Source organism: Saimiri boliviensis, chromosome 18 (assembly GCF_048565385.1).
Source record: "Saimiri boliviensis isolate mSaiBol1 chromosome 18, mSaiBol1.pri, whole genome shotgun sequence".
Classification (NCBI taxonomy): domain Eukaryota; kingdom Metazoa; phylum Chordata; class Mammalia; order Primates; family Cebidae; genus Saimiri; species Saimiri boliviensis.
The window spans coordinates 37,535,400-37,557,228 of record NC_133466.1 but is presented as its reverse complement, the minus strand read 5'-3'; the positions used below and the strand labels follow the sequence as shown (position 1 = coordinate 37,557,228).

Genomic DNA, 21,829 nt, shown 5'->3' with positions numbered 1-21,829 from the left:
ATTATGTTTTTAAGCAGCATTCCTCTCTAGCCCAAAGGTTGGGGTCTTACCCGCAATTCAGATAAATGTCAAAGATGATAATGGTTAAAAGGGTAAGAAGGGCAAAAATGAGAGATCAGAGAAGTATTTTCTAATAAAATAAACTCTTTATTAAATAGTAAAAAGTACTTATACAAGTTAAAGTGCAAATGATATCTTGAATACAAGCTACTTTACGTACCAGTGCTTCCTATTAAAACGTCCAACACAAACTAAGCGTTCAAGAAACATCCACCATACTGAAACCTTAAAAATCAACTCTTTTGCTCAGTCCTAAACTTGTGGTTTAGCATAATGTTCTTCCTAAGTGAGAATTCTGGATTACATTCTGCAATTTCTCTTAATTCTGAGGAGTCTAATAATGTCCAGTAATATTGTGGTTGCTCTGACAATTTCAGCATTAAAGTTCTTGACATGTGTAAATTTTCTTTTCTTTTTTTTGAGATGGAGTCTTGCTCTGTCCCCTAGCCTGGAGTACAGTGGCACAATCTCAGCGCACTGCAACCTCTGCCTCCCGGGTTCAAGCGATTCTCCTGCCTCAGCCTCCCAAGTAGCTGGAATAACAGGCACCTGACATCATACCCAGTTAAGTTTTGTATTTTTAGTAGAGATGGGGTCACATCATCTTGGCCAGGCTGGTCTTGAACTCCTGAACTCAGGTGATCCACTCACCTCAGCCTCCCAAAGTGCTGGGATTACAGGCATGAGTGACTGCGACTGGCCTGACATGCTTAAATTTTCTACTGTTATCTTATTTCTGTATTACAGGCTCTTTCTTTCATAAATCTGAATACAATCACTGCAGTCAAAACAGCAAAACCTGTTGTCTTTCCTAAACAAACGTTTCCATTAAACTTTCTGGAATAAATTTCATTGACTTTATGAGCAGCACTCATCCAGAACTATGCTTCCTACAGAAACAGCCTATCCTGAATCTGCCATTTGTCTCCAATGCCACTCTTAAATATTTGCCAATCCTATTACTCAGTCTCTTTGAGGGATTACTAGTAGTCTTTAATTTTACTTTCTGTCAGACTGCTTTGTACTTTTCTTGACTAAAACATGGCAATGTATTTTGAACATAAGCAACAAGACAAGTCTTACAGAACAGTTTAAAACAATTTCAGGACTTCTAGTGATTAGAACATAGAAAAATGTTTTAAAGCATTCACACGTTTTTCCCTTTTATATTCTAGTTACGATAGAATAATTTTATCATTTTATAATTTTGTAGACAGAAATACACATACTACTCATACATATACTTAAAAATGTATATACATTTCTTTGAAAAAACGAGCATCACTTAAGAGGAAACAAAATAATAGAATATTTTCCCAACAATGAACTAGAAACTCCATTAAAAGCAATATTCTTGAATTGCTGAAAAGACATACAACAACACTACCTAACTATAAAATCATAGAAGATCTTAAAAACCATTTAATGTAGATGGTTCATTTTTACATGTGAAGAAATTGAGGATTCAAGTTTAAATTCCTTCAAATTGAGGTAATAGCAGTAGTCAGACTGTAAACAAAGTGCAAGAAAAACACATGGGCTTTGTTGCTAAAAAACAAAAACAGGCCAGACACCTACAACAAAACGAAGTGATCTTCAGCACGTTACTAAGTTCTCTTCGTGATGTGGGGGTCAGAGGAACGCTTCACCTTCTTCACCTTTTATAAAAGTATAAGAACTAAGCCAGGGGTGGTGGCTCAAGCCTGTAATCCCGCACTTTGGGAGGCTCAGGCAAATGGATCACCTGAGGTCAGGAGTTCGAGACCAGCCTGGCCAACATGGCGAAACCCCGTCTCTACTCAAAATACAAAAAATTAGCCAGGCGTGGTGGCAGGCGCCTGTAATCCCAGCTATTCAGGAGGCTGAGGCAAAAGAATCTTTTGAATGCGGGAGGCGGAGGTTGCAGTGAGTCAAAGCCACATCATTGCACTCCAGCCTGGGCAACAAGAGTGAAACTCTGTCCCCGCAAAATTTTAAAAATTGTATAAGAACTAGATAATTCCATGTACCAGATTTTTATTTACACATATTTACTGAGCATCTAATATATGTAATATGCTAGGTCTTCTGTGTTTTTTTCTTTTTCTTTTTTTTTTTTTTTGAGACGGGGCTTTGCTCTTGTTGCCCAGGCTGGAGTGCAAGGGTGTGATCTCGGCTCACTACAACCTCTGCCTCCTGGTTCAAGTAATTCTCCTGTCTCAGCCTCCTGAGTAGCTGGGATTACAGGAACCTGCCACTACGCTTGGCTAATTTTTGGTATTTTTAATAGAGATGGGGTTTCACCATGTTGGCCAGGCTGGTCTTGAACTCCTGATCTCACGTGATCTGCCTGTCTTGGCCTCCCAAAGTGCTGGGATTACAGGTGTGAGCCACTGTGCCCGACCATTAGGTTTTATTTTCAACAGATAGGCTAAGGTCTAGGAATATATAAAGTTCTGAATACAAAGTAGCATCACTTCCTTATTTCTGTCTTTAATAAATATTTAATATCTAGTCTTTGTGCAAAGCAATATAAATAAAATGTGTTGAAACAGTTACAGTCCCTGTTCTCAGCTTAAAATTTACTGGGGGAAATACGTAATAAATTAGTACATTAACAAATAATATCTAAAGTGCTAGACTGAAAGAAACAAGGTGCTCTGATAAATACTGAGAATTTAGAGAAAAGAAAACATTTAATCCAAGATAAAAAGGAAGCAGCCTCAAAGTTTAAAATGAAGTAGCATAAAAAAAAGCTTGGGATAGATGATTCTAGACATGTATGCAAAACTCCTGAAGAGGAAAAATGCTTGATTTTTGAAGAAATTTCATTATTAAACTGTTTGAATCATAGTTCTTTTCTTTCTACAATATATTATCAGACTGCCTGTAATAAAATTAAAAGTTCTATAATTTTGGATGCATGGGCATAAAAGCAGAGGGCCAAGTAAGCAGAGGATAAAGAGAAAGCCTACTATGTAGATGTTGACTATACCAAAAAATGTGTGGAAGTGAGTGGAGTCACACTAGGTGGTGATGAAAAGCAGATTATGGATTTTTATGGATATCGTGGATTTTATTTTGGAGGTAATGCAACACCACTGAAAGTTCTGCACATGAAAGTTATGATGAAAGTTGTACTTTAAGAAAATTTTAATGTCACAAATAGGTAAAAATATTAAAGCAGAGAAATAAGATTAAAATCAGTGAAAGGTTAGAGAAAGAGCACCTAAAAGTAGCAGCAGCTGAAACAAAAGACACTACAGATATGCTACATCTGGATGTGGCAAGAAATTGAACATATGGAACAAAGACTGTCCGTGACACTAAAATCACAACGGTGTCATGAACAGGAAGGGAAGAAGACTAGTGATTGTGGTGAATTCAAGATATTTGATATAAACTGTTACATGTTACCCTATTATCTTAATGAAATAGTTTTCCATGAATATTCTCTATTTTTTCTCCAAGACGTTTTAAATCAGTAAATCAGCAACTTGAGATGTTACAAGTAGAATACAGTATGAATTAATACTCCTACTCTGTGTTTAGATAAGCAGTATAGATAATAGGAATCTTTGTTTCGGAAATACATGCCAGTAAATGAAAACCTTCATATTGAAGATAATCGTTCAAAAGTATTCCTCAAAACCCTACTATATATGAGGAAATATAGTGTGGTAATATTTTTAAGTTATCTTTCCTTTTCACATTTTTATCACTTTCTCTAAAGCATGTTAATTATTCTTCATTAAATTTAACTTGTCAAATTAAAATGAATTCTGAATTAATATTTTTATGTTCTACTTGACAGTATTCTGGTTTTGGCTCCATATCTAACATCATTTGAAAACCAAAATTCACAAGTTACAACTATTATAAACTAACATTTCCTAGAGATTATCCTGTCATTCATAAAAAAGGTTTAGTCTGTAACTTAGGAACTTAGTAATGCCACTAAATCTTTTATAAATATTTTTACTTTTAATACAGTAGAGTAGTCTGGGAGAAACTTAATTATTATGGCAGGATTTTTCCAACATGGAGAATAAGGATAGCTACAAGACACACAGATGTTTTAGGGACACCCATCGACTCAATGAAATATGTAAAATCTCTAAAAACACATGAAAACATTTTTCTAAGAACACAGCACTCAGCTTATGTGACCACCTCCCACAACCCACACGAAGCAGTGAAGAAAAGGTCATCTAAGTCTGTGCAGAGATATCCTAAGGAAAACATTACAGTGTGATTTGCATTCATTTTTAGGATGTACTTAGCCATATGACCCATTTTGTTAAAACAATGTTTTTGACTTTTTTTTAAGCCACTGTTGAAATTTTTTTCAGACACTATCACAATTTCTTATTGTTACTAGACAGCTAAACTTCTTTTAGCATAAAAATGTTACCTTTCTGAAAACCCACGAACATTTCCTGATCTGCTTTCTTGTTTGCCATTTGCAAGTTGATTTAATAAATTAAAGATGACTTTTCCCCTTAATACTGGTATTTTTGGTAAGAAGTATGTTATTTCGCATTCTGGATTCTAACAAAGTATCCTAACGCAACTATTTTTTTTTTTTTTTTAATTTTAACAAAAAAGGATATTTACTATGTATGCCCTGCTTTTAGGCTATGGCAAATTAGCCTACAGCAAGTAAGGGTCCAGATGGTCTCTCCAGTTTGATTACCCAGTTATGATGAATTATGTGTAGAGTATTGTATTCTTCTTTATGACTGACTCCAGACTTTCCAAATACCAGTTGAGTATATCAAAACAGAGAACTAAAGCTGGGTTATTTATCTGCCATTCCCTAGCATAAACAGACTAATGGGGTTAGAGCAAAAGTAGAGTTCAATCCTGGCACTGTGTTTTTGACTGTTCTCACAAAAGCCTGATCAAGCTTCAAGCTTCACTAATAGATTTCAATTCCTCTAGGTCTTTCTCCTCCAAATACTGTTTCTTCCTACACTTCCCCTATAATGTTTTCCAGGTAGCCTCAGGAATCTCAGGGTATCTTACTGACCCCTAGGCTTTTAAAGTCAGTATATTTCTCCTCCCAAATCTGAGTCATTTTGGGGGCCTAAAAGTTTCCGAGTATTCAAGTATGAAATTCAAGCAAACTGCCACTGAAAAACTAACACTGATGAGAAGAACCAAAGATAAACCCTAGAAGCAGAAAAATCTTTTGTACACAGTATGTAAGTTGCTTTTTGCTCATTAATGCACTTACTCCAACATTAGGATGCACAGTGTGCCCAGATCTAGATATTCACATGAAATAAAACAGCATCAATCCTCAAAAATCTTAGACTATCAAAAAGATTTGAAATGTTTAAGGTTGATTCAAAACTATGTGCAGAAATTGCAGCCTTATTTGGGCTTTACACAAACTCAAAGGTACAATACTAAAGATATCTAGAGGAAATCATTGCCCTTTTTAAGTTTCTGAAGTAATAGAAATGGTTTTTAATTTTATTCTTTACTTAAGATGTTTATCTATTACACTTTATAATGATACTTCACACTAAGGAAAAAGGGTAACTAGCTTTCAAAACTCAAGCTGAGGTTCAGGATGAATAAAGATGGACTTATGCCCTGATTGTGTACCGTTATAGAAATATGAAAGGAAATTATTTTGCACACTGCTATTTTCTTTATACTTAATTACATTACAATGATAGTGTAACTAGCAGTTATAAAATTTTCTCTGTCTGGTTAAATGACTAAAACTTTAAAAGCAACATAACTGTAAATTAAATCTGAACAATACACTATTCTTATAGCAGACAAAAGGGATTTCCCTCCTTTATTAAGTTCCTATTTTAGGACATATCAATTCATCTTCCTCTTAAGAGGCATAGCATTGAAAAAACAAAAAAGATGAGTTTTTAGCCTCCTATTTCCAAAATTCTTATGAGTCTCCCTACAAGATTATGAGCCCAAAAAAAAAAAAAAAAAAAAAGTAACATGTACAATACATCACCATGTTTTCCAATTCAGTTTTTTTCCCAGATGGTACTTCTATAAATTAAATGAACTAAGTAAATCCAAGATCAGCAAACAATTGCTGGGTGATAAACAATTTAAAATTCCAAGCATGTAAACAATTTGGCAACTCAACCATGCAACTCAAACCTAGTAACACAAAGGTAAAAAACTAAAGATTCTAAGTTATAATGTAGGAGTATATGTATACTTATGTATATGTGTATACCCATATTATACATGCATAGGGTTTTTTTTTTTTTTTTTTTTGTCACCTCTGCCAAGATCAATCAAGAGGAAGAATAATAATTCGTTTAAAAGTTAGGAACTGGGCATGCCTTTAAAATTTCAACAGTGCATTTCCTTTATATTGCAGTACAGTAAATGCTCTATAAAAGTGTTGGTTTAAGCCTAGGTAAGAATAAAGTCTGTTTTGAGAATAGCATTTATTATTACCCAAAACAGTTTGGAAAATATTGCAGATTACAAAAGATATTTAGCTTAGACTATAGCTGGTAACTATGAAAAATGTTTCTGAAATATTTAAAGAGGTAGTAAGTTTCCTTTACCTGTTAAATTATTGGTCTTTTTTGCCAAAAAAAGTCATCTAAATTTTCTAAAATGAGAACTGTGAGTTTACATTAAACATCTCTAAAATATTTAATAGTTTTTAAAACATACTATGGTGAGACGCATTTGTAAAATAGTTACCCAGAGTTAGACAAAAGTCAGTAAGAAACTTAAAAAGGAGAAGCCTAGAACATTAATCCTTTCCCACATGAAAAGTGCAGATATTAACAGAATATTCACTAAGTAAGAGGAAAATATTACCTGGTTTCTAAGGCACACAGTTAGCTATAACACCTAAAGCGGGGTTTATTTGCATTAAGCTTTCAGAACATTTGTTGCAACTTGGGCAGAAATAGGTATGTATTCACATAACATGTAAGTCTGTAGTCCAGAAAGGTATTTCAACTAAAATATGTCAATTCTCACATCTGAAATCATTTTGACATTACTGATGTAGTATTTGGAAGAGTTTCTGTATAGAAGATTTCTTTTAGGCTGACAGTACTTCATGCTATAGAGGGTCAGATACACCCAGTTCTCTTTAGTTCAGCAATGCCTCATTTCCAGTACATCAAGCTTGGTCCCCAGTTCCACTATCCAATGCCTGCTTTACATTATGTCGTACTTCGTTGGTACCACATAAAGTGATTACATTATAAAAAGCCTCTAGATCACTTTGTTCAAATGTAACAGCTGGTTTTGGTAATGTTCCAGGAACAAGGGAACTCTCTCCCACAATTCTCAGGTTGATAAATTTGATTTTCCAAGTATTCTCAACAAAAGGGCAGCGGATGAGTCCAAAAATTTGTTCAAAAATGCCCAAACAAGTGTTCCCTCGATGGACAGTCCCAGCAACTCCAACCATAACCAACCCATGAGGAGAAGACGCACATTTCAGTCCACGTGAATCTAGGTTGGGGCTGAGAAAAAGAAATTCTTCTTTTACTAGTGACAGCAAACGAAGGCTCACAATTTCTGCTCCATGGTAGTCCAACACATTTTGTTCTGATGTGTTGTAATAAAACCTAAGCTTTACATCATGCCAGAAGTGCTGTGGTCCCCATTCATCTTGAGGTGGTCCCAGAAAAGGATTCTGAGAATTAAGAAGTCCAAAGAACCAATGACAGAATTCTTCTCCTAGGCGACGAAAATCAACGTTTTCAGCTTTTTTATCTTCTTTCACCTGCTGATTGAAACAAATAAAATAAATACAAAATAACACCAAGTTTTAACTTTCATAGCTATTTTACTATTTATTTCAGAGTTAAGTTTGAACGTACTGATTACAGCAGAAAAAAGTGAACTATATGTGACCTTGCTGAACCCATCATGCATGATAAAAATCTTTTTGCAAAAAGAGAAAGATCATTTTAGAAACTTCCAGCTTAAACTGCTAAAAATTCAGCCATGAGAGTAGGGTTTAGCAAGGCCTCTTAAAAAATCAGTATGAACTGTCAATAATAATGATTTATATAAGCGTTTCCTCAGATTGTGGCAGTGTTTTCACAGGTGTCTGTCTCTGTTAAAACCCTCAAAATGTTCACTATAAACGAATACCTTTTGCATATAAATTAATAAAGTTGAAATAAGTAAGCATTTTCATTGTCTTTAAACAGATACTCTAACGGCAACCGAAATGGGTTATTTTCTATAATTGGGATTAATTTCATTCTCTTTTTAAAAAAAAAAAAAATGTTACTGTAAGCCAGGCGTGGTGGTTCATGCCTGTAATCCCAGCGTTTTGGGAGGCTGAGGCAGGCAGATCACTTGAGGTCATGAGTTCAAGACCACCCTGACCAACATGGTGAAACTCTGTCTCTACTAAAAATACAAAAATTAGCTGAGTATAGTGGTGCATGCCTGTAATCTCAGCTACTTGGAAGGCTGAGGTAAGAGAATCACTTGAACCCAGAAGGCAAAGGCTGCAGCGGGCCAACATTGTGCCACTGTACTCCAGCCTGGGTAACAGGGCAGACTCTGTCTCAAAAAACAAAAACAACAAACAAAACAAGAAAGTTACTGTAAAAGTAAATCTGATATACTAGATCTCATTCATTCATCCATGTGTTCCAGAGCATATAGAACTTTATCAAATGTTAAGAGATCTTAGGTTTACTGAGCATCTGCCATTTAATATACTAGGCACTATGCCTGGCACTTAAGAGCGATTTCTTCCTATCTTCACAATAAGCCCTAGGACACAGATATTATTGTTATGATCATTTTACAGATTAAAAAAAAAAAAAGGTTCAGAAAGGTCATTATTTGCCTAGTATATTACAGACCCTAATTTGAAGTCATAACTGTATGATTTCAAAATCAATGCTCTTATCAGTACATAAAGCTCTTAGAAGATCCTTTCCTAATGTGAAGGCAAAGCTTTCTCACTGTGAAACCCCATTAATTCAAATAATATGATATGTAGTTTAAAAATCTGCATATTACCTAGAGATCAATTCAAGCAACACTTAAATATTTGCACAATATCTAAAATGTACAGTGGAGATAAAATGAACAGAAACAGCCAATGACCACTGGAGAAAATTTCTACAATAGGACTTTTTCTAGTTAAAAAAAAAAAATTAAGCATAAAAAATATTTTTATGGACAGAGAGAGCATCAAGAAAAATAGCTAACACATGATGAGCTTAATACCTAGGTGATGGGTTGACAGGTGCAGTAAATCACCATGGCACATGCTTACCTATCTAACAAACTTGCACATGTACCTCCGGAACTTAATTTTTTTTTTAAAGTAAAAGTAAAATTTTAAATTTTAAAAAAGCAAAAAAAAAAAAAAAAAAAAAAAATTAGGTTCCTTTCATGACATTTTTGCAATACCAAAAAGTCTTAAAAGAAAAAATTGGCATTAGAATTCTTCGAAAGCAAAAAGATTACACAGAACTAGAGAAGAACTAGAGTTCAAGTTAAAGTTAACCATGCAGTTTAACCTTTAAAAATCCATTAGTCCTCATTTGATGATACTGATTGATATTGAAAAATACTTTACCCCTCACATATCAATAGATGATTATATATGCAACACTATGTCAGAAATACTTTTTCCTTTTGTTGCTCTACTGGTCTCTTCCTTCAGGATAGAATATGAAATAAAATTAAAATTATAAAATATAAGTAACATAGGCTGGGCATGGTGGCTCATGCCTGTAATTCCAGCACTTTGGGAAGCTGAGGCGGGAGGATCACTTAAGGGCAGGAGTTTGAGACCAGCCTAGGTAACATATGAGACCCTATCCCTACAAAAAATTTTTAAAAGTTAGCCAGGCATGGTGGTATATGCCTGTAGCCCTAGCTACTCAGGAGGCAGAGGTGGAAAAATCACTTGAGCCCAGAAGTTCAAGGCTGCAGTGAGCTATGATTACACTATTGCACTCCAGCCTGGACAACAGAGTGAGAATCTCTTAAAAAATAAAAATTAAAAAAAAAAAAAAAAAACCAACAAACATTATCAACCACGTTCCCCCAGATCTATGCTTATCTACAAAGTTTCAGACAGAACAGAGGTTCAGAATATAAACATAAGATCTATTTTACCTGTCGAAAGAATTGCATGTCCTCTTGCTTTGTAACTGGCTCTGGTATTTCCTTCAATTTCAGTTGTGACTGCTTTTGCCAGTAATCTTTTGCATGCTGAATAAGATTGTGTTTTTCAGTAGCTGGAGGTATAATAATCCCCTGTGCCGCCAAGTACTTAAATATGATGTCTCGGTGGACTTTTCTACGCCTCAGAAGTTCTTCTGCACTTTGACTGTATACTAATATTGCATGAACAGCATCTAGAAAGAAATTTCAAGATTAATAAAAAATCATGAGGCACTTAAAAATTTGTGCCAGGTCAGTAGAAACTCTATCAAATAATATTTACAAACTCTTGTCACAGCATTATTGCTGTTGCATGATAGCCATCATTTTTAAAAAACAGGAAGTCCATTGTCAGTTTTTAAATTTTAATGTCTTTATGCCTTAAACTTTCCTTACCTAAAATCTCTTCTTTTCACTTCCCATAAATGACAGTGAAATTCTAGCACTTTCTCTTAGAGGATTGCATTTTAAGAACACATTCAAGCCAGAAAAATATTTTTTTCTAATAAGGCCAACAGTCCTAAATTCATATACAACCTCTAAAAATAGGGAAAATTACATTTTAGATGTCAAGGAATTTTAGTCCTAGCTCCTCACTCTACTGATAATGAAAGTTGAGGCCATATTAGGTATCAATTATCGTATTTCTAGTGGCAAAACCAGGACTTATATTGTATTTTTTTATTTTTATTCTTCTGAGATGGAGTCTCACCTGTCACCCAAGCTTGAGTACAGTGGCATGATCTTGGTTGATTGCAACCTACATCTCCCAGGTTCAAGTGATGCTCCTGCCTCAGCCTCCCAAGTAGCTGGGGTTACAGGTGTGCACCACCACACCCAGCTAATTTTTATATTTTTAGTAGAGACGAGGTTTCATCATGCTGGCCGGGCTGTTCTCAAACTCCTGATCTCAGATGATCTGCCTGCCTTGGCCTCCCAAAGTGCTGGGATTACAGGCATGAGCCACCACACCCGGCTGACTTGTATTTTAAAAAAGTTATATTAAACACAGACCAGAGAATAATTCAGACGTGCGCGTTACACAGAATGGCAATAAAGCGAACTCCCACAAGCATACCCCCTAGCTTAGGACATAGGAAATTACTACTATCTTTGAGGTCCCCAATTTGTCCCTTCCTAACGCTACTGCTTTCTTCTCATCCACCTCAGAATAGCTACTATCCTAAATTTTGCCTTAGGATTCCCCTTTTTTGACAGTTGTACAGCATAAGTATGTATCCCTGAACTATATTTAGTTTGGTATGTTTAAAATTATGCTATAAATTCAATCCATTGATATACAGTATACAGTTTTCTGTAATCAGCTTTTCAATTAATATTTTCTGGATTAATCTAATACATAGCTAACTCATTTTCACTGCTGTATCGTAATCAGTTATATGACTGTATACAAGACATCTAACTATTCTGCTTACAGACTTCTATTCTGTGTATCCAATTACAAATGCTGTTATTTGAACATTCTCATACTTATCTAGCAGTGCACAAAGCGGCAAGCAGCAGAGCATCATCCTGGAACTTGTTAGAAACAGAATTTCTTGGCCTACCGTAAAAATTAATGAATCAAAACCTGCATTTTAACAAGATCCCTGAGAGATTCAAAAGCATATTCAGGTTTGAGAAGACTAGGTCTCAAGTAGGTGTCTAATCTGCCATTTTAGGAAATGGCCAACTTGTTTTTCAAAGTGGTAGTTTTAATTTACACTCCTTCACTAGTTGTCAACGAATTGCTTCACCCGATCATGAACACATGAAGTTATAGTTTAGGGGTGGGGGTGTGTGTGTGTGTGTATACATATATATGTATACACACACATATATACATGTTTATACATATATATATACACATATATGCACATATATATGTAAATATATTATATATTATTATATGTATATATATGTGCATATATATATATATATATATATATATATATAGTTAATCTGGTACATAGAAAAGACAACTTGTGTTTCCGGTTTTCATTTCATTCGTTTCCAAAGACGCTGAATATATTTCCATATTCGTGGTTTTTTTTCCCCTAAGAAATGTTTCTTCAAGTCATTTTTTTTTATTTGCGTTTAGATCCACTATGAACCAAACGCAGCATGTTGTCCATTATAATTTTAAATTCACACTCACCATGATTGTAAAAAGGTGAAAGCCATGTAAAATAAATGCTGAAGGACCATATAAGTCTCAAACTATTTTCTGTCTTAATTCTTTGGAATTTCCTCTTTTAGCGTCCATGGTTCAAAGTGACAAATGACCTTCTTCAATGCCAACAATGAAATCTGACTTAAGCAGAAAAATCCAGTTTTAAAAGCTCAGAATCTTTTAAAAATAATCATATACTAAAATGGGAATCTGGAATTTTTCACGTTTTGAAGTAAAATTCAGCACCTTGAAAATAAAACTAGCTACCCGATACACAAAATGAACGCTTTATATTTTTATATGGACTAGTCACAATCAGGCTTAATACTAATAACCCTTGAAAATCCACAGGAACGTGTATTCAGCTCGCTTGAATGTATTCCTAGTATGAAAACCATCTCAGAAAAATTTCGGCTCCAAAGGAAGACGCGGGTCCCAGGTACCCAGGCTGTCTGCTTTGTTTGTTACAGCGGCTGCTTTTTACCAGAGACTGGTACGAAACGTGTGCCATCCTCTTCCCCCTCGGGCTTGGAAGCGGGAAGCAGCTGACTCCCTTCAGCAAATCGAAACTGAAAATGCAGAACATTCTGGCTCCCCGAAAGTTTTTCAAAATCACTACTGACTGACTGTGAACCCTCGAACCGACAAGCGCTGCCCGTATCGCCGAAACGGACGAAACCTGGAGGCCGCGCCACGCCCGCCGCCGCCGCCTCCCTCCCTCGACCCGGCTGCCCCAGTCTGCATCGCGGGTTCGGAGCCGCGGGTCTGCGGCGACGGCGCCCAGGATTCCCGGAGTCCTGGATTCCCGAGGATTCTGCCTCGGCGGGGTCGGGGACTAAGCGGGTGCCGGGCCTCGAACCCCCTCCACTCCCACGCTCCGGCGACCGGCGCTCGGCGTGAGGCCCGGGGAGGGGCGGCCGCCTTCCGTGGGGAGGGCCCGCTCTTACCCTGGCGGTTCTCGGGCTGCACCAGGCGGTTGGTGACGGTGTCGCACAGGGCCATGATCTCGTCGTTGTCCAGCAGGCCAAGCAGCTGGCGGCAGCCCTCCATCTCTGGAGAGCTGAGTCGCGACATCTCGACCCCCGCGGCGGGGGAGCAGGACGACGGCAACCACGTCGCCCCCACGGCCCACCGGGCCCGCGCCCAGGCAACAGACACCGGAAGTGCCTCTCCCGGAGTCGGCCGTCCCAGGGCCTCGAGGATTCCAGGCCCCCGGGCGGAAGTAATCGCCACAGACGTCAATCAAGCTGCGGAGTGCTCCCACTAGTGGTTCCGGGCTGGGGACGGAGCGAAGTCCCACGTATCTCAATTCAGGGAACTGCCGGGTTTCCGTCGAGAGCAGAGACCTTTCTCAAGGGGGCCGATGACCGAAAGACGAGGCTCCCCTCCGAAGCAGCGTCCCGGAGCGCGGCGCGGGTGCAGGTGCGTGGGAAGCGGCCGGCCGCCCGGGCGCACGGCGAGCTCCCGTGATGCCGCGGGGCCGGCCAATGGAGGCGGCTCCTCCCCGCCCGTGGGCCGGGCCCCCGGGAGCGCTTGAATGCCTTCTGCGGCCACTTCTGAGTTGGGTGAGCCGGGAGTTTGATTCCTTAATTTACGTAAATTAAAATAATTTAGTTTTGTGTGACATTATAGTATGAAAAATTAAAAACAGATAATCCACCGTGCCTGCCCGCCTTCCCGCGGACTTGCCTCTCCGGCACGCCGGGGCGCTCTCTTGCCTCCATCCCCCTGGTTGCCGGCTCGGCCTTAGGACAGGCGATGTCGCGCGCCACGTAAGGTTGGGGCTTCTGGACGCCGGGTGGCCGGGGTTTAACCCCGCCGGTTACCGTGACAGTAAGCAAGCTCCCTAGCCTTTTCCCCTCGAGTTTTCTGCCGAAGTGGGTCTAGTAGAGATGCCTACCTCTTGGTGTCGTGGGGGCAGGGTCAACAGTGCGTGGGGCTAGTAAGAGCTGTGATTACTGCTGGCATGGTAGCAACACCCATTTACGAGAGAAATAGTCATGCCCTGCTAAGCTGGAATGAGACTAAGTACATTGTCACTTGCCTTTTTCTCTATTTTTAAGTCCTATTTTTGCTCAGTTGACATTTAATTAGGGTATTGCCGTTTAGTAGCTGAAGTGTACACGTCTGCAGATCCTGGTGAGCAAATTTAACATCATGGCTTGGCCGGGCGCGGTGGCTCACGCCTGTAATCCCAGCACTTCGGGAGGCCGAGGCGGGCGGATCACAAGAGGCCAGGAGTTCGAGACCAGCCTGGCCAATATGAAGAAACCCCGACTCCACTAAAATTACAAAAAAAAATAGCCTGGCACAGTAGCCTGTAATCCCGGCTACTCGGAGGTTGAGAGGCAGGAGAATCGCTTGAACTCAGGAGGTAAAGGTTGCAAGGAGCCGAGATCGCGCCACTCACTGCACCCCAACCTGGGTGACAGAGTGAGACCCTGTCCCAAAAATAAATAAATAAATAATAGCTAATTATCAGTCATATAGTGTACATGTAGTCTTTAAAACAAGGCATTCAAAATATGGTTGAATTGTCAGTGGATGTTATTTGGGGTACCATTTACTCAACATGTAGCAATTCTTCATTGTTTAAATTGTTAATGAATGCCTGCATTGTTAGGTATTGAAGGTTCAGAGACATGACCCAGACCTTTCTTCAAAGAGCTTTTGGGAGTGTTATTAGTAAGGAGATTACAAGTGCTAAAATATGTTGGTGTGGGACCATGTAGAGGGCATGTCTAACTTCTTTCATTCGTTCATTTAAAAATTTATTATTATTGAGCACTTACTTGCCAGTTATTCTTCTTTGTTCCCGGGACAAAAAACAATGCTTGCATTTTGGTAGAAGGAAATACACAATAAACATATAAGAAACTATATACTCGGCCAGGAGATGCCGAGTATATAAATCCAGAAGACGGGAATGGGAGAGGATGTTAGTATTTCATACAGGTTGAAAAGAAAGCTGCTTTGTGTAACGTTGAAGATCAAAGAAAGTGAATGAACCGCAGGAGAAGCATGTTAGGAAGAAGCAACAGTAGAGATTTTGAGGAAGGAGTTCAGGAGACTGGAGCTGTTTGAGCATGGAGGAGGCAATGAGCAATGTGCTTAGAATTGCAGTTAAGACTGATCTAAAGCAGGGTTTCTTCATCATAGAACTATTGACATTTTGGGGCAGGATAATCTTTTGTTGAGGGGATTGTCCTGTGCATTGTAGGATGTTTAGCACATCCGCATCCTCTACTCACTAGGTGCCAGTAGCACCTCCTTCCTGCACTGTGGCAACCAAAATTACCTCCAGACATTGTTACATGTCCCCTACAGGGCAAAATCACCCACAATTAAGAGCCACTGATTTAAAACCTGTCAAGTTGCTTTTCGAGATGATGAAAATGTTCTTTTTGCTGTCCAGTACCATAACCATCAGCCACATGTGACTCTTAAGGTTCTTAAAATGTGTTTAGTGCAATGTGGGATCTGAATTTCAAGTTTTATTTGAATTTAAATTTTAATAGCCATACATGGCTAGTAACTACTGTCCTGGATAGTCTAGGTCTAGAACATTCTAAAGCATTATATGGACTTGGGGCTTTATTTTTTATCTCTGACTTCCTTATTATTCTGTCATTCTCTCCAGACTAGTCAGTGGTTCCCTCATCATCTGTTCCTTCAACTTGCCATACATGTTCTTGCCCCAAAGCATTTACTGTTGCTCCTGGCATATTCTTCCCTTGGATATCTGAATGGCTCTTACCCATACTTTATTCAAGTTCCTGCTCAAAAGTCACCTTATCAGAGAGGCCTTACCTCATCATCTTGCTTAAAATCACCACCGACATCATGCTTTCTTATGTATTTCCTACACACTTTTTCTTTATAGCACTCATGCTGTATAGTTTGTTGTCCCCCAATAGAGTATGAGCTCTGTGAAGCAAGGATTTTTGTTTTTCATTGCCTGTTACAGAGGCCAGCACACAGCAGGTATCCAATGAATTTATTTGTTGAATAAATGAATGAGCTCCGAAGGTACTGGCAGGTTTTAAACAGGAATAACATATCTGACTTGTCTCAGAACAGGATTGCTTTGGCTGCTGGTGTGAAGATTGAAGGGAGGGTAAGGGTAGAAGCAGCGAACCCAGTTAGGAGACAACTGTTCATCCAAGTTAGAGAAAATGGTGGCTTGAATTAGAGTGAAAGACATGATAGAGTCAGGGACGATTACAAGGTTTTGCTTTGGGCAACTAGTTGCCATTTATTTAGAGGAGGAATGCTGGGAAAATCAAGAGATGTGGCTTTCTGACAAAGTGGTGATGCTTAGGAAGGATTAAATCAAAGAATGAGAGATGAGATGGAGAGAAAGGTGAACAACCAGTAAAGGGGACAGTAGTGAAAAATGCATGGACTAAAACAGCATGATGAGAGTAGGTAGGGTTTTAAATATGGCTGGAGCCAGACAGCATATAGGAGGTATAACATGAAGAGAAATTTGGCAAAATTATGTATCAGTGAAATATACAGCTCTCCACAACCATAAAACTATAATGCTAGAATTTGAATATGACTGATCCCCACATCTCTTTGCACTGTCTCCATTAAATTCTGTTCTGGTAGGAATACAACTTGAGCAAAAAACAACAAAAAACCCTCTAGAGCAGTTTGGGATATGAGATTGTACTACTAAAGTATCCTTTCACCCAACAATTTAAGTACCTATTCATAGGGGACTTCTTTAAATGTCTTGGAAACTAATTTTTAGAAGATTCTATAAATTTAAGGGTAAACAGTTTATCTTCTAGGGAAATACAAAGAAGCTTATTGCTTTGATCTATGATTTTCAAACCTTAGCTTGTATCAGAATCACCTGGAGAATGTTAAGACAGATGGCCTCCAAACTGACCACAATTTAGCATTTCTAACAAATTCCCAGGTGATGCTGATTCTGCTGCTCTAGAAACCACACTTTGAAGACTCACCGCTAGAATACTACATCAACCAGAATTCTCTCTACCAGGCTTCATCCTTTGACTCTGACATCACTGATCTTCAGGTAAACCTGACCCTATTTGGATTATTAGATCCACTCATGCTCTGCATTTGTAGGGAAAACTGTGGCACAATGGAAACATGGTTTTAGGACTCATCTGATTTTTCAGTCACCCTCTCCGTTTATTAACTGTGTGACTTTAATCAGGTTAACCTTTCTGAGCTTTGCTGTCTAAAGAGCAGAGTTCATATTTACCCTAGAGTTGTGACGATTAGATGTAGCTTATATAAACAAGCCATTTCTTCCTCCAGTGTGCAGTACCCATCAATAAGGCACGAAACTTTCTACCATTTACAATGTTTATTTCAAGTATTAGTCGACTGTTTGAAATCTTGATTTACAGTTAAAACATGTTTTATCAATTGATTCTTGAAATCAGTACAGATATTATGCTATGAAAAGCAGCTTAAATTGGTTATCTTGGAAGCTTATTTAGTGGTATTTGCTTCCCAGAATTCCTCAAATTTCAGAAAAGGCAAATGAAGTTATCTAAACCCCAATAACTTTGTCCAAATACCTCAATACACTAATTGTTTTGAATATGGAATATATTGAGTCTAAGATCATATGACCATAAATCAGACTGATAATTTTAGATCTCAGCTCTAGAATGCTTCAGTAACGCTTTCATAGTGTTTCAAGGCATAATGCTTGTACTAATCATTTTATCCCATTTATCTGCTGCAGCGTGATCTCATTATTATTGAAAGTTGTTTTTTTTTTTCCTACTTAAAGCCCCATTTTATCCAATTGCAAGTTATAGCAAATAGTATGGAGGATTTTCCTTTGTTAGTGAGCCAAAAAAGTAGGAGCCCTCTTGCTCAAGGACATCACTTTTGGTTACAGCTTGACTTAAACATTTCCCTATTGAAATTATTTCCTAGGAAGTAATTTTCATCATCATTTATATTGTAATATTTCAAAATGATTTCAGTCTTTGTTTTTTTAAGTTCCACTAGAGGCTCTTCATTTTCTGACAAATTTATGTGCTCTCTTCCCTTTGGAGTGTTCCTACACCTACCAAGTTTGCAAAGTACTACATCACACCAAACCCACTTACCTGAAGTGACTTTAGTAAAACAGAATTCTATCAACTTCTATTCCTGCATATAGGCATTCATTAAAATGTCCAAAAATGCTTATTTTGTGTAAAATTTTAGATATTTCTATTTTTTTATCATGTTTTAAAAAATCACTCAATGCAAGTATGGTAATGATACTGAAATATGCCATTCCTTTGTGAGATGTAATAGATATTATCATTTAATGTATACCTTATGTAAGTCTAATTCCTTCTGAAAGCAATGTATGTACTACATAAAACTGAACACTTGATTACCAACAAGGACAATGTTTTATTGAACAAATCTATGTACAGTACAAAAAAATTTCTTGAAATGAGACACTATTGTTGATTTATTGCAGTTCAATGGCTCAGTTTTAATTTGTACTCTTATAAAATGCAAAGTAAAATAATTTAATGTTCAACAAGGAAGCACAAATTTCCTTTCTTGCTGAATCTGTAATATCTTTCACATATTAACAATTCCAAAATGCATATGCAGCATTTACTCATTCTGAAAAGGTGTTTTACAGTACCAAATAAATTAAAAAATAAACACTATCATCCCTTTTAGGTTTTTCATCCATACAACAGTATTAAACCAAACATGAAAGGAGTACGGCTGAACCTTCAGTGTGATTTGAAAAGAATCACAAGTTCAATGATATAAATTATTTACTTATTATATAATTGGTGGTTTTGAAAAAATGAATATGGCTAAAGCCCAAAGTACCAGTGTCCTTGTCCATGGAGATTCCCCTTTTTACCTCCTCCATAATATCTGAGCAGCAAAAATTCAGATTTGCTGTCTTCTTGACCTTACCGACACACAGCAGAAATTTAACATTTAATTTTTTGAAGGACATTTTTATTTAAAAACAAAGATTTGGAACTTGGTCCATGTAGGATGAATACATCCTCAAAACAGGAGAAGAAGAGGAGGAGAAGAATCTGAGGAATAAGAAGCAAGCTTCCTTTTTTTCTGAAGCTCAAATTAGAACCCTTGGAAGTTTATGCACTCTATAAAAGCAAAATGATGTAGGTTTATGTTTTAAAAGACACAAAATAAAATGAACACATTCTTTCAATAGCTATTTGAGAAGTATATAAACCGAGGTTAGAACAGTGTGGTCAAATAGAATTTTATAAAACATTCCTTGATTTAGTTATATATAAACCAGTTTGATCTCAGTCTTTCAGAAATAATTTTCTCTTAGCAACACAAAAGTAGAAATAAACCTCAAAGACAAATAACAAATGGAATATATTTAAAACATCTTGGCATGAACAGTAAAAGTAATGAAAATGGAATACTTTGTGGGCATGGATTTATGTCAATTGTTACAACTTGTAAAAAATGTGATAAAATATTAAGTTAAACTTCTGGAAAATGTACAAAGCAGAAATTATATTTCAAAAAATTTCACTGTTCAAATAAGCCAGTTTCCAAACAGACTTTTTATTATACGACATACTTTTAGAATGAACTGAAATAAAAATCATTACATTTTTAGTATCAAGAAATACAAAAAACGGTTTTTTTTAGCTGACCTTAAAGAAAAGATTTTAAAACTTGATTATGAATTGTGTTTAGTTACCTAAATGTAAATTCCACAGCCTAATGTAGGCTACATAACAAAAACAAATTTAAATTTGGAATGGACTTAATGACCATCATTGCATAGTAGTGAATGTTGATGATAAACTAATAAAAACCGGGAAATTTAAAAAAAAAAACACATCATCTGATCTGTCATGATCTGGAAATCCTAATAAAATATAGATGCTATCTGGAAGAAATTCCCCACTTTCAGAAGCTCTAATATAGTAGGGACTGATGAGATTATCTGCCTTGAACAAAGATTTTATTATTTAGAATAACTGGAATATTTGACATTGGGACATTAGAAGATCTGCTTTGAAACAGTTTGGCTTTTTATCACTGTTTTAGATTTCATACTGTCAGGTAAAAGGAAGTCTTTAAGCAACTTCCTTTCAATAATGGACAAATGGAAAACATCTGAGGGCATTTTAAAAAATATTTATTGTTTTAACAACTTATTAAGTTAAAATCTTCCTTAGGAAAATAACTTATCACCAAGGAAAACAATGCATGAATGTGTTCTTCTTGTGCAAATACTTCCTTTTACATATAAAAATTACTATTCAGACCAGAGTCATCACTAATGAATTAAAAAACAGGAATAGTATGGCTTATTTTGGAATTACCTTCAGAATAAAATAAATGAATTCTCAACCTGATTCTTAGCTGATCTTTTGAGTCAGTTGTTTTAATAGGACTGTACTTAGATAACTCACATTAATGTCTAAAGGACCTTACTATGAATCATCAAGCAATGTCCTAACATATATACAAACAGAAATATCCCAGTGTGCTTTTATCATTATTCACATTGAAGAATTTGCAATTCAGTGTTTTCCTTCAACTACAAAGCCTGTAAAGGTCTTACATTCCTTTCATCTCTCCCCAGAGTTACTGATGCTGTTTTTCTATGTTATTGACACTGCTGCCCTTTAAATGTAACTAATATATACCACAAAAGTGGTTCCTGGGAGGTTCTATCAGAGCTAACTAGCAGACCACTGTGTTTTTTTGGTTTTGTTTTTGAATTTTCAATGCTGGCATGCCATTCATTGAACTTTGACCTAATTAATCATCTGGGAACCAGTTAGAATCTTTAATTGATAGCACTGTGGTAAGCTCATGTGTAAGTTCCTAAATCATATCACAAACCAAACAGCAGCGTTTCCTTAAACCATGTTTGACCATAAGGGAGGGGACATAATCTGATTATGCATGACAAGAAAACAAACCCCATTTGAAGAATGAAATACTTTAAATTGTTTATTATTGTAAATCACCCCACTTCCCCACACACACTTTTTAATAATGGGTTAACTTCTCCCTTTCTGTAAGGCCATAGCTGGTTTTCTGATTAGTTGCCTAAACATGTTTCTCATATAAGTGAAACTGAACATGCTGCTGCTATTAATCATAAACTTTTTAAAAATATGGTGTTCTGGAAAACTGGTACTTTGGGAGTTTTATAATAACGCTTTTGGAGTCTAAGCCAGCACATCTCCTCTGTGAGTTCATTCTAGAAAATGTGCTTTGTCTTTATCTTTAGTAATCCGAGACCACTCTAAAATTAAGGCCATCAGGGAAATAGCAAACTGATGATGCATTTTCTTATAGTGCTTTTTTCACACTACTGCTTGATTGACAGATCTTTCTGAAACATTTTTATCAGGCACCTGTAAAATGGAACACATCTGTTAATTCAAATTTTACGACGTTTGACTGTAATTCCAATTCAGA

General features: G+C 37.0%; 2 protein-coding genes and 1 long non-coding RNA gene across 6 annotated transcripts in view; 1 reads left to right on the top strand and 2 right to left on the bottom strand.

The window, feature by feature from the left end:
- Positions 1-126: 126 nt before the first annotated feature.
- Positions 127-13,645, bottom strand: C18H3orf38 (chromosome 18 C3orf38 homolog). Of its 2 annotated transcripts, none has more exons than XM_003928319.4 (3): positions 13,327-13,645; positions 10,159-10,400; positions 127-7,789 (listed from the first exon to the last, which is right to left on the bottom strand). In XM_003928319.4, exons 1-3 carry the CDS (start codon positions 13,451-13,453, stop codon positions 7,175-7,177), a joined length of 984 nt encoding a protein of 327 aa, XP_003928368.1. In that variant the 5' UTR covers positions 13,454-13,645; the 3' UTR covers positions 127-7,174. The 2 variants fall into 2 exon arrangements, with proteins under 2 accessions (XP_003928368.1, XP_010337208.1); XM_010338906.3 differs by having other exon boundaries at positions 127-7,786; positions 13,327-13,533.
- The window catches only part of LOC141581966 (uncharacterized), a 31,373-nt gene continuing 23,188 nt past the window's right edge, over positions 13,645-21,829 (top strand). Inside the window, exons 1-2 of one of the 2 annotated variants that reach the window (XR_012514790.1) lie at positions 13,645-13,944; positions 17,310-17,429. This is a non-coding gene — a long non-coding RNA (uncharacterized LOC141581966). Of the gene's footprint in view, positions 13,945-17,309; positions 20,227-21,829 lie in introns of those variants that run through there. The other variant, XR_012514791.1, reaches the window with a different exon arrangement.
- Positions 18,761-21,829, bottom strand: part of ZNF654 (zinc finger protein 654) — a 90,061-nt gene continuing 86,992 nt past the window's right edge. For both annotated transcript variants that reach the window (XM_074389161.1, XM_010338907.3), the window contains one exon: positions 18,761-21,765. In XM_074389161.1, coding sequence (XP_074245262.1) covers positions 21,758-21,765 — 8 coding nt within the window. In that variant the 3' untranslated portion in view covers positions 18,761-21,757. The remainder of the gene's footprint in view (positions 21,766-21,829) is intronic.

Bases quoted from the DNA above. Each gene is read 5' to 3' on its own strand.
- C18H3orf38 (XM_003928319.4), bottom strand. From the start codon at position 13,453: ATGTCGCGACTCAGCTCTCCAGAGATGGAGGGCTGCCGCCAGCTGCTT. The intron at 10,401-13,326 runs GTAAGAGCGGGC...ATTTCTTTCTAG, and splicing joins GCAGCCCGAGAACCGCCAGG to ATGCTGTTCATGCAATATTA. The intron at 7,790-10,158 runs GTAAAATAGATC...TGTTTCAATCAG, and splicing joins ACATGCAATTCTTTCGACAG to CAGGTGAAAGAAGATAAAAA.